Raw genomic sequence first — 13,298 nt, 5'->3', positions numbered from 1 at the left:
CACAATACCAGATCCAGAATTGCCTTCTCCCTGGTCGGCTCTAATAATCCATCTCTGAGGCACTCCACAAAGTCTCTTTCTTGAGGTCCAATACCATCCTGATTCTCCCAGTCTACCTGCATGTTAAAATCCCCCATAACAACTGTAGTAACATCTTTGCGACAGGCCAATTTCAGCTCCTGATTCAACTTACATCCGACATCCAGACTACTGTTTGGGGGCCTGTAGATGACTCCCAAGAGGGTCTTTTTACCCTTAGTATTTTGCAGCTCTATCCACACTGACTCTACATCCCCTGACTCTAGGTCCCCCCGCGCAAGGGACTGAATATCTTCCCTTCCCAACAAGGCCACCCCACCCCCTCTGCCCGTCAGTCTGTCCTTGCGATAGCACGTGTAGCCTTGAATATTCATTTCCCAGGCCCTGTCCACATCTGTTACACCAGGCAGTTAAAGCTTGCTCAACTTGTTCAGGAATCTGCCCTGGCTGTCTGGAAGATCTGAAAACATCCCTTATAATTTAATAGGTATAAACATTTGTGCCCCTATCTGTGATTGAAGCAGGTTGTCTGTCTACTTGCCATGAATACACCTTACACAATAAAAATAAAACCGAGCTGGAAATAAAACAGAGCATATGGTATCACTTTTATCCATTTGTTTACAATCAACTTAAAATGTGCTTTTGCTTGCTGTAAATGCCAGAAACAAATGCTAGATATGAACCAGCAAATAGAGCAAAGATCTAGTGTTTTGGAACTGCTTTTCAAATTATTTGATTATTCTAATTTTATCATACTTAAACATCCAAATTATCAGCAAATACTTCAGCTTGAAATTGGAAAAATGCTTCATTCCTATTATCACAGAAGTGAAACACACATCAAAGGAAACATGCCACTTAGTGCAATTTCTCATCCACAACAGAAAAGAATGTGGTAATTCATAATAATTACTAATCAGATGCATTTTATTCAGCACTTACCACATTGCTGCAGGTTTTGTATCTAATGTTCCGCCCTTCACAGCGCCTGAGACAGGAAATAAAAAAAAAGACGAAGAGAAAACAGTCTTTCAAAGCATTAAACAAACATATGTCAAGCACTTTACAAAAGCTTCCATTATAAACTAGTTTAAACATATGCATATGACTCAACAAAGGAAGGCTCCATGGTTAAAATCCACTAATCCCTGATAATTTTTAATGCTCTACACTACTAATAAATTTGGGTCTTTAGCCAAGAACGTAAGCCTGGTGCAGCAAATGAAATCATTCTTGACAACGGCTTTTGCTCTGGTTCTGAATCAGGCTAAATTTTGCTTCACCTGTCAAAACATTAGTAGAAAATACCTGCCAGGGTTGATGTATAATGAAACCAGTCATTGACTGAAATCCCACTGAGCGTGAACAAACATAGTCAATCCTGAAAGGCTAAGCTTATAAAACATTTTTTCAAACATTTCCTACAACTATCATGATCAAATGTTCACTGGCCAAATAAAATTCTCGTCTTTGCTGACTGTTTTTTGAATAAATCTTTTATGCATAGATAACCACTATTAAGGGACATGCAACAGAATATATTAGTTTCCATTTTATCTTGTGTACCCATCGCAATTATGCCCTTCAACATGAACTTGTTTTGGAAAATAATCGAAGTCTGTCCAAGATTACAGTGAATAATCAGTTTTTTTCTGTCAGTCTATTGTACAAGAAACTGTCCTTATTATTCATTATGCGAGTTTTTAATGCGAAATTGCCTAAGCACATTCCCTGTTTGACAAAATTAGGTGTTGTAGAGCCAGTCATTAATGTCAACATCACAAGTACAATGATGCACTGCAAACTTCCAGCTACAAACCTGGCGGCACGGTGGCACAGTGGTTAGCACTGCTGCCTCACAGCATCAGAGACCCGGGTTCATTTCCCGCCTCAGGCGACGGATTGTGTGGAGTTTGCACGTTCTCCCCGTGTCTGTGTGGGTTTCCTCCGGGTGCTCCGGTTTCCTCCCACCATCCAAAGATGTGCAGGGTCAGGTGAATTGGCCATGCTAAATTGCCCGTAGTGTTAGGTAAGGGGTAAATGTAGGGGTATGGGTGGGTTTCGCTTCGGCGGGTCGGTGTGGACTTGTTGGGCCGGAAGGCCTGTTTCCACACTGTAATCTAATCTAATCTAATCTAAATGCAAACCAACGTAAACACAGGGGCAGTTTCTTATCTAGTAATATGCTTTAAATAAAACAAAGAAGAATATAGCTTGTTTCATTGACAGAGGTGCCAAGAGATGAACTATCGCTAAAAGAACGTGGTGAATGTGGCACCATACTCATTCTTGGAATGAGAAACTGTCCCTCTCAATTTCTTGCATAGAGCGTATGTAATCTGGTTGAGTTGTCAGGAGTCTTACCTGCTGGTTAAAAGATCCAAAGGTAGACTCTTGCTGCTTCTTTTCAGGAAGATCCCCTGACCCAGAAGCCAATCAGACAATGCCAAATCCACCAACTGGCCTTCCCCTGGAATTAAGGACTTGGGGACCGATCTCTCTCTAAATCGAGATAGCCAGCAGCATTTTTTCAATTATGCCGTAGGGGAGGCATAGCTGCTACAGGAAAAAAGCATGCAGTAAAGTCCCAAGATGACAGGGCAACTCAGATCACGGGCAAGTATTGCGGCTGGGACTATTTTTTAAAAATTTGTTCATGGAATGTGGACATTGTTGACTGGGCCAGCATTTGTTGCCTTTGCTAATTTTCCAGAGTCAAGTCAGTCACGAGTTAACCACATTGCTGTGGGTCTGGAGTCACTTATAGGCCAGACCAGGTAAGGATGGCAGATTTACTTCCCGAAAGGACATTGGTGAAACAGATGAGTTTTCTCACGACAATCAACAGGAGTTGCAGAATTGCCACGAGGCTACTGTTGTAATTCCAGATTTTGTGTTTATTATCGAAGTTAATTTCACTACCTGCAATGGTAGGATTATTTTCCCCAGGTTATTAGTCTGGCATCCTGGATTCCTACTCCATTACACCTCTATCTGCTGCTTTACAGGGTGTATATTGCAGAGGTCAGCAACAAGAGGAGGAGTTAACTCGCAGAGAGCTCCTCACCCCATTGCCCTTCGATTCTTTGATCGAATTTGAAGTGGTGACAACCTGGCCCACAGGTTTACCTGTAGAGCACATCACATGGCCACAGAGCCACCTGCAGCTGGACTAAACCCAGTGATGGTGGAATGGGACCTGAAGTGGTCATTATTTGGATCTTATGGGGGCCTCAGTTGGTAACAGGGCAGAAAGGTGGCAGGGTCAACCCATTGGCCTTCAGACCCAGAACCTGGTGCCTGTGAACAGGTTCAGGCATGTCCGCATCTTGCAGAATTAAATGCTTTTTTGCTTCCAGGTTTACCATCAGAAAGTTCCACCACATGGGTGTTTGTCATCTTGTACAAATTGGTGGAAACCTGTAATTTTGCAGTGCACACATATCAATGACAATCACACTTGCATATCCACGTGAAAGACAGATCCATCAAGGTGTAAACTTAAATTTTACATGCATAATCTTCTACCATAAACATCTTACAAAATCAGTGTTAAAGACACACACACACAAATATTCTGTATATATTTAATATTTACATGATTCCATCAAAGTGGGCAGCATGTGCTCTTATAAACAATTTAACAGTTTTGGAGAGGATATCTTTCTCCCAGCTTAGCCCACCATTTTAAAACTATAATATGCCCATTTTATAGTTTAATCTTTGATATTAGAAAATTGTTTTTAATAAGTTGTTTCCCTGACCAAACTTCTGCTTCCTGTTGAGATTACCCTTGGTCAAGCCTACCCCATTTAAAGCCTGGCAACACCTAATCAGTGGCCATGCTCAATCTGGGTCAGGGGTTGCTATGTCCCAAGGTCTCCTGATGGAGAAAGGTGAGAATGGGCTGCACAGTTCTGACCTAGTAAACCTGTTAGTTTTTCACATATGTATGCCTCAACATCAATGTTAAAATTACATTCAAATTATGTTCATTCTACATATTCCCCAAGCAATGAATTGTACATGCTTGACTAATGTTTCACACACCGTGCTTTCATTTAGCAAGTTATTTATGATGTCTGCCTCTAATCCCATCTAGCATGCCTTCAAAGTGATACTCCACTAGGAGGAACATGTATGTTAAGCAGCCTGTCGTTCAACAAAGATGCATGCGCCTCATACTTCCTGGTGCTCAGTCTTTAAATGACCCTACAGCTGCTGACAGTTTGCTTGAAAGTTACGCTGAACTGCCTCATCTTCCTCACAACTTGCAATTGTTTCAGGTCTGATAGAGGATTCAGCTGGAATGGGCAGGTGGGGCACAAGCAGACATTTCATGTTTGTCACTGCCAAACGTAACCCACATGTTCAGCTGTCCTGTAGCACATCCAGCTTATTACATTGGACTGGACTACTAGATATCTGTTGACAAAATCTCAAACCTGCAATCAATGTTGTCTCATGCTGATCTATGTTAAGTGTATCAACTGTGCATTTAACAAATTCAGATACTGGATATTAATTGGGGAACTCATCTGAGATCATATAGAAACAGTGGATTTATGGTGAAGTGGCAGTGTCCCAACTCTGGACCAGAGGCCTATGTTAAAATCTCACCTTCCATTGGAGGTGGGTCATGTCTGAATAATTATGTATATTCACAGGCTGAAACGGAGGCTGCTGGATGATCTGTAAAATGCGTTGCTGTATTTAAAAACTTGTATGCATATATTGAATAAAATCCAGTTTGACCCCTCACTACCTCCCTGTCCGAGATGTAACGATAGCCCAGCAGTCTGTCTCCTGCCCAAGAGAAACTGGACAGTAGCCAATGGCTTGGTGAGTCCATTGCTCCGTAACAGAAGCCTCTTCTGGCTCCTGTGACTCTGCCTCCAGGACGTCCAGTCTGAAATGCCTGCACGCACTATACAGTGTCCTGTAGGTTTATATATCCATTGTTCACCAGTTATTCTGACATTGATTAAATTGATCATCTAAGACCAGTCAGAGCTTCAAGAAATGCATTCGGCTAATTAGCAAGATCCCTTCTACAGTGACCTATGAGGTTAGCTCCATGAATTCTGCAGCAAACAAAAATATAAAGTTCTCTCTCATTTGGTTTTCTCAGCTACAACTTCAATTTTCCCTTTTTTTGGCTTGTGCTGTGTGCATCACCTCCTCCCGTCTTCCACAGTTTTCAAACTTATCGGTTCTGTCTTTATGTTCGTAAGCTGCGACTATCACTGGCAATGTCAGCATTTGCTGTCCATCTCTCACTCCCCTCAAGTAGATGAACCACCTCCTTGAAACATGGCAGTCCACATGGTGTAGTCAGATATGCCCATTGTACTGATGGGAGATTTGGCTCTTTCTAAACTGGTGTGTAAGATGAAGTAAATGGCATTGATTGCTTTGATTCTTTCAGAAAGATTCTGGGGAATGTTGCTGAACAAAGAGACCTTGGAGTGTAGGTTTATAGCTCCTTGAAAGTGGATCGCAGGTAGATAGGATAGTGAAGGCAGCATTGGTATGCTTTCTTTTATTTGTCAGAGTATAGAGTACAGGAGTTGGGAGGTCATGTTGCAGCTGTACAGGACATTGGTTAGGCCACTGTTGGAGTATCAACCTTTGTTATATCGCGTGCAATTCTGGTCTCCTTCCTATCGGAAAGATGTTGTGAAACTTGAAAGGGTTCAGAAAAGATTTACAAAGACGTTGCCAGGGTTGGAGATTTGAGCTTATAGGGAGAGGTTGAACAGGCTGGGGCTGTTTTCCCTGGAGCGTCGGAGGCTGAGGGGTGACCTTATAGAGGTTTACAAAATTATGAGGGGCATGGATAGGATAAATAGACAAAGTCTTTTTCCTTGGGGCAGGGGAGTCCAGAACTAGAGGGCATAGGTTTAGGGTGAGAGGGGAAAGATATAAAAGGGATCTAAGGGGCAACCTTTTCACACAGAGGATGGTACATGTATGGATTGAGCTGTCAGAGGAAGTGGTGGAGGCTGGTACAATTGCAACATTTAAAAGACATCTGGGTGGGTATATGAATAGGAAGGGTTTGGAGGGATATGGGCCGGGTGCTGGCAGGTGGCACTAGATTAGGTTGGGATATCTGGTCGGCATGGACGGGTTGGACCAAAGGGTCTGTTTCCGTGCTGTACATCTCTATGACCTGGTAAGTATCTTGCATTATATTGGCTAATATATGAAAAGTTTTTCAATGAAGGTCAAGAGATTGTGAAAACTTAGCATGACACAATGATGAGTTGTACTCTACGCCAGCACACAGAAAATTAATGAGGTTGCAGTGCAAGCTATAAAACCAAGTGACAAATGTCATGAACTTTGCAGTCACACAGACACCAGGTTCTCCTTACCTTCTCCCTTCAGCGGACTTCTTTTCATTCATGGTATGAGAGTAATTCCTACGTAACTGGCCCTCCTCGATTAGTTTTCTCAGTTACGTCTTCAATTATTTCCATTCCTTTCATGCTCTGGGCACTATCTTGTGTTCAGTTCCAAGCCTCACTTTCAAAGCTACTTGGTACAAATATGTTTTTTTAAAAAAGGAATAAGTGCATTGGTGGCAAAGCTAGGATTAACTGCCTATCGTTAATTGCCTCAAGATGGTGCTGATGTTGCTTGCACTCACTATCAACAACTGAAGAGGATCCTCACTTTGTTGATTGCGATTAATCTTGAATGGAATGTCCAAGTTTGAGTGGTGTTGGAAAAGCACAGCAGGCCAGGCAGTATCCGAGGAGCAGGAAAATCGACGTTTCGGGCAAAAACCCTTCACCACCATTCCCGATGAAGGGCTTTTGCCCGAAACATCAATTTTTCTGCTCTTCGGATGCTGCCTGACCTGCTGCGCCTTTCCAGCACCACTCTAATCCTGACTCTGATCTCCAGCATCTGCAATCCTCACTTTCGCCTTGGACATTCCATTCCTTACCTGATTCTTTCATATATCTATGCCCTCCAATCAGAATCCAAAACCTTATTCCTGATCCTCATTTGGCAAAACAAAATACACTTTCTTTCAGAGGAGTTCAAGAGGGTAGGTGCCAGCTAAGATTGCAGCTAAGTGGGTGAGTGCTTCAGGTGGGTCTGGGGATTGAAAGTTGGTAGGTCAAATCAAGGCAATTGGTCCATGGGATATCAGAAGCAGGAGGAAACAGCTGGTGATTGAGGGAGTATGGCAGGGGACTGGTGGTGGCGTGGGGTGTGTGGTTTGTTTTGGAGGGGGGGGTGGTGTCACGTCTCCACTGGGTTTCAAAAGGGGGAAGGGTCAGTGGTCATTGAGGGAGGGGAAGTCAACTTAATAGTTAGTAACTATCGAACCAAGTCCATCAGAACTCTCGACTCTTAAGGTTTGGACAATTTTTCAGAGGACTTCAATGTCAGCTAATTGCCTACTGGGAATTTCAAATTACCAGACAACTCCATTGCAGCTTCAGAATTTAAATCCAGTCTTCATTGCTGTGATGACTACCTTCCTATTGCAAGATCTTAGCCACGATCCTTATGGGCAAACCATTTCTCCAAACAGACACTACACATTCTCAGGAAGGACAGTGTCTGCTGTGCCAGAGACTACTGTTTATCCCACCCTGTATGGATGTAGAGTCAGAGCAGTTTTTAATTGTTGATTCCTTTGATGTCTGCAGGAACATTATTGTCCTGATATTAATCATTAAGAAAACTAGTAACATGCCAACACTGAATGGCCTGATCATGCTGTTTGTCCAGGATCAACAGCAACACTCGCCAAGTTTGAAATCACAAAAGAGCTTCACAGAACACTCACTGGAGTAAACTCAGTAATGAGCCAAATAAGGAGATATTAAAACTGTTCAAGAAGGTGGCTTTAAAAGAATGGCTTCAAGAAGATCAACACAGCAGAAAGACTGAGGTTTAGGGAGGTAAATGCAGACCGTGGGGCCTGGCAAGCTGAAGGAACATCTGTTGATGTTGGAACAATAAAAATTGGGGCATGCATTAAACTAATTCATGCATTGAGTATAAGAGTCAGGAAGTCATGCTGCAGCTTTATAAAACTTTGGTTAGGCCGCCCTTAGAGTATTGCGTTCAATTCTGGTTCCCACATTACAGAAAGGATGTGAAGGCTTTGGAGAGTGTGTGGAATAGGTTTACAGGAGGCTGCCTGGATTAGAGGGTATGAACTATAAAGAAATGCTGGACAAATTAGAGCTGTTTTCTCTGGAGTGGCAGAGGCTAGTGGGAAAGCTGAAAGAAGTTTATGAAGTTGTGAGAAGCCGTAGACAGACTTGACAGTCAGAATCTTTTCCCTAGAATTGCAATGTCTAATACTGGAAGGCATGCCTTTAAAGGTGAGAGGGAGAACGTTCAAAAGAGATGTAAAGGGCAAGTTTTTTTTAAAACAGAGTGGTACGTTCCTGGAGTGCGCTGCAGGGTGGTGGTAGAGGCAGATACAATTGGGGTGTTTAAGGGACTTTTAGATAAGCACATGAATATGCAAGAGCTGGAGAGACATGGACCACAGGCAAACAGAAGGGATTAGTTTAACTTGGCATTATGCAGGGTTACATGGATGGGGAGGGGAATGTGTCTGGGTGGGATGCTCTTTGGAGGCTCAGCATAGAATTGCTGGGCAGAATGGCCTGTTTCCACACTGGAGGAATTCCATGGTTTGGCACAACATCGTGAGCCAAAGGGCCTGTTCCTGTGCTATTATGTTCAATCTCAAATGAAGCATGTCTGCCAGGTGGATCTGCAGAGTTATGAAGAATAATATGAAGCGTATGAACAAAAGTGGGGCACAGTCTCCATAAAGCTCCAGTATATAAATCATTTGAATGACTTGGAGGTGCAGAAAGATCACTAAATTTTGCTCTATGTTAGCTCATATTTCTAAGTTTTTCTTGTCAGTAATTGCTTACCATTGTGTACAGATCCACTGTTGAAAAGTGAGCGAGTTTATAAGATCAACCTCTCCAAATCTGCTGTCATCGCTGCTCTCCAAACAAGCAACAAATTCTCAACAAATACAGCTAAACTCAAACAGCATGACTCTGGGATTCGGTTCAGAATCTACTGCAGTTAAACAATCAATACAAGACAAGCTTTATAAGAAAAGGTTTGAATAGATTCAAATTAATAAGACCAGCTTTCGAAGCTGGCGTTTCCAAATAAACCTGTTGGACGATAACCTGGTGCTGTGTGATTTTTAACTTTGTTCACCCCAGTCCAACACCGACACCTCCAAGTCTTGTATAAGGAGCTAAATATTCATCGAATGTGGTACTAACAAAGCTGCCGTTTATTGTTCATCCGAAACTGCAGGTTCTGGTGAGACACAGGCAAGTGGCTGGATATATCATTTCAAAGTACCACTAAAGAGTCAACAGAATTATTGCAGGTCTAATATCACATGAAAACTACACAGGATGAGGATGGTAGATTCTCTTACCCCAAAGGTTTTTGAAATAACGCCACAGAGTCCAATATCCCAACAATTCACTTTTATTGACACACGGAGAGCCCGGGACACTGATCCACCTCCCAGAACCTCTGACACTGTTTATTTTTTCTTAATTTTATTAATCAATACCATTTACAAAACAATTAATATTAACAGCTGCATACAGAGAAATAGTAACTTTACAAGGGAGAGGAGCGGGAAAGCCAGATCCCAAACCCTCCCATTCAACCAGTTTTCAGGGAAATGAGGACAAACCTCAAATCCCACTTTGTCATCACAAAACCGTAACAATACATATAAGACAGTCCAATTAGATAAAAGACAGTGCATAGAATACAAATGCCCCCCAGCAACCCACTCATCCCTCCCACCTTCCAGCCATTCCGAAACAGTCAGCTCTTACACCTCACCTCGCTCTCAGTCCACCCTAACACACCTTCCGGCTACCTCTAGGACAACCCACCCCAGTACCTGCCCGGGGTGACAGTGCTGAGGACAGGTCCACTGGCCTTCCGGCTTTTGGTCTGCCCCTACATACCGTCGGGCTCTCGCTCACCCCAATGCACCATCCAGCCTGTGGATTGCCCTGACAGACCTTCCGGCCACCTCTAAGACAGCCCATCCTGATTACCCCTTCTAAGGGGGACAGTGCTCAGAACAGCCTATGCACCTTCCAGCTCTCAAGGCAACTGGCATTGGGGTGGCCTACCCACCTTTCCAATTCACAGGATAGCCCACCCACCCTCTGGGTCTCTGGGTGACAGCTTTCAGGATGACCTATGAGCCTTACCGTAAGGCCTGCCAGACTCATGGACACATAAGACGGTGCAGGTGATAAACTCAACAAGCATCTGCAGTCCTCACTTTCTCCTAAGCAACAAGACAGAGTCAATTATCAACAAACTGAGTCCTTTCTGGTCCAGAGTCCATGACCATAAACAGTTCTGTTCAGAATGCAGGGTCCATTCCCAGAAACAGAGTCCACTCCAGTATGCAGAACGCATTGTCAGAGATAGAGTCCACAACAAAAGGCAGAGTCCACTCCTGAAGGCAGCAAATACACTTCCCAAAGTACACCCACAGGTGTTCAGTTTCCATAGAGGCCTGGTTTATCCACAAAGAACCAGGCCCACTCATAGGAACACAGTACACTGTGAAGGTACACTTAACTCACAGAGGTTTGGTCTACTCCTGGAGGCAGAGTCCATTCCCGAACACCAGGACTCAGCAAATGCTCACCTCCCAGCGCACACACAGGTGTTCAGTCTTTACAGAGGCCGAGTCCACCAACAAAGGGCCAGGCTTACCCACAGGAACAGCTCATCTGGAAGTGTATTTTCTCAGAAGGGCTCAGTCCAAACACCAAAGAAATGAAAACACGTGTAAAACAAAGAAACTAGAGTACAAGGGCTACGGCCTGTCACAAAATCAACGTAGTCCTTTTCTCAAAGGACAAGAGAAAAGAGTAACACAGGCTGTAACCAGCCAGTGAAACAGTTCCCTCATGAGAACTGAGTTACACCTGTAACTAATTGACTGTCCTACACAGTCAACGTTAAAATCAGTCTTCAATTAAAAAAAGGAAGACCAGTTAACAAACTGGCTATATAATTCTGCCAGTTCAGGAATCAGGTTCCCTCCCCGCCCCCAAAAAGGCAGAAAACCAACTGCAGCAGTAACACAATGACTGTGGCCCAGCCAGCACAGAGTCAGTCCCTTAAACTGAAGAGATACAAATTTTTAAAAATTTTATTAAAACAATACTCAGTTTACAAAACAGTTAACATTAACAGCTATATACAGAGAAACAACAATTTACAAGGGAGAGGAGCAGCAAAACCAGGGCCCAAACTACCATTCAACCAGTTTTCAGGGAATGAGGACAAACCTCAAATCCTAATTCCAATCATCACAAAACAGTTTCAAATACATATAAGACAGTCCAATTACATTTGAAAATTGCACCCCCTGCCACCTCCTGCAACCTAGCAAGCCACCTGTCCCTCCCACCTTCAGGTCCCCTCTGGCCCTCAGCCTGCCCCACACCCATTCCAACCATCTCGAGGACAGCTCGTCCTGTTTTTCCAATCCCTGGAGGACAACAGCGATCAGGGCGGCCTACCCACCTTTCGACTTCCCTAACCACCCTTCCTCACCTTCTGGCCACCTCTAGGACAGCCCGCTCTGGTACGTGCCCGGGGTGACAGCGCTGAGGACGGCCTACCCACCTTCTGGCTTTCGGGCTGTCCTAAGTACCATCTGGCTCTCGACCACCCCAAAATGCCATCCAGCCTGTGGATTGCCCAGAAACACCTTCCGGCCCCCTCTAAGGCAGCCCGCCCCGATTACCCCTTCTCAGGACGACAGTGCTCAGAACGGCCTACCCACCTTTGGCTTTCAGAACAACTGGCATTGGGGTGGCCTACCCGCTATCAGGTTCACAGGACCGCCTACCCATCCTGCAGCTCTCGGGTGGCAACTTTTGGGATGACTTATGAGCCTCCCAGATCCAGGGAAACTCAAGACAGTGCAGCTGATAAACCCAACAAGCAACAAGACAAGAGTCAATTACAAACTAACAGAGTCCTTTCTGGTACACAGTCCATTACCATAAACAGTTCTCTTCAAAATGTAGAGTCCATTCCCAGGAATGGAGTAGAGACCAATATACAAAGTGCATTGTCAGAAATGGAGTCCACTTCAAACTGCAGAGTCCACAACAGAGGGCAGAGTCCACTCCTGAAGACAGCAAATGCACACCCCACAGGTGTTCAGTTTTCAGAGACTCCTGGCCCATTCCTACAGAACCAGGCCCACTCACAGGAACACAGTACATTGTAAATGTGCAGTTAATTCACAGGAGTTTGGTCCACTCCCGAACTCCAGGATGTAGCAAATGCTCACATCCCAGCACACACACAGGTGTTCAGTCTTTACAGAGGCAGAGTCCCAAGGCCAGGCCTAACCACAGGAACAGCTCATCTGTTACAATTTCTCACAAGGACTCAGTCCAAACAGCAAAAAAAAAGTGAAGACACATACAAAAAAACAAATAAAACCAGAGTGCAAGGGCTAAGCCCTGCCACAAAATCAACATAGTCCTTTTCTCAAAGTAAAAGAGAAAAGAGTAACACACAGGCTGCAGTCCAAGGGCTAAGCCCTACCATAAAATTAACATTGTCCCTTTCTCAAAAGTGAAAAGGAGAGAAAAGAGTAACACACAGGCTGAAACCAGCCAGTGAAACAACAATCCCCTAATGAGAACTGAGTTACACCTGAAACACATTGACTGTGAGGATCAGGCAGTTTAGAAATCAGTCCTCAATAAAGAAGGAAAGCCAGTTAATAAACTGGCTATATAATCCAGCCAGTTCAAGAATCAGATTTCCTCCAAAAAGCAGAAACCAACTGCAGCAGTAACACACTGACTGTGGCCCAGCTAACACAAAGTCAGTCCCTTAAACTGGAGGAGATTCTGAATCTTCTGGTTATATCCATCAGCGAGGATTAACAGCCCAGTCAGGGAACTCGTATTCTATGAGGTTCACCTGGCTGAAAAATGTGTTGCTGGAAAAGCATAGCAGGTCAGGCAGCATCCAAGGAGCAGGAGAATCGATGTTTCGGGCATAAGCCATTCTTCAGGAATGAGGAAGGTGTGCCAAGCAGGCCAAGATAAAAGGTAGGGAGGAGGGTCTTGGAGGAGGGTCTTGGAGGAGGGTCTTGGGGGAGGGGCGTTGGGAATGCGATAGGTGGAAGGAGGTTAATGTGAGGGTGATAGGCCGGAGAG

The 13,298-nt window shown here is 44.1% G+C and overlaps 1 protein-coding gene across 4 annotated transcripts in view; it reads right to left on the bottom strand.

Annotated features, from left to right (window-relative positions):
* The window catches only part of adamtsl3 (ADAMTS-like 3), a 672,454-nt gene that overhangs the window by 362,679 nt on the left and 296,477 nt on the right, over window positions 1-13,298 (bottom strand). For all 4 annotated transcript variants that reach the window (XM_043677597.1, XM_043677600.1, XM_043677599.1 and 1 more), the window contains one exon: window positions 985-1,030. In XM_043677597.1, coding sequence (XP_043533532.1) covers window positions 985-1,030 — 46 coding nt within the window. The remainder of the gene's footprint in view (window positions 1-984; window positions 1,031-13,298) is intronic.

Source organism: Chiloscyllium plagiosum, chromosome 36, assembly GCF_004010195.1.
Source record: "Chiloscyllium plagiosum isolate BGI_BamShark_2017 chromosome 36, ASM401019v2, whole genome shotgun sequence".
Lineage (NCBI taxonomy): Eukaryota > Metazoa > Chordata > Chondrichthyes > Orectolobiformes > Hemiscylliidae > Chiloscyllium > Chiloscyllium plagiosum.
The sequence above is the reverse complement of the archived record's forward strand: the minus strand, read 5'-3'. Positions and strand labels throughout refer to the sequence as shown.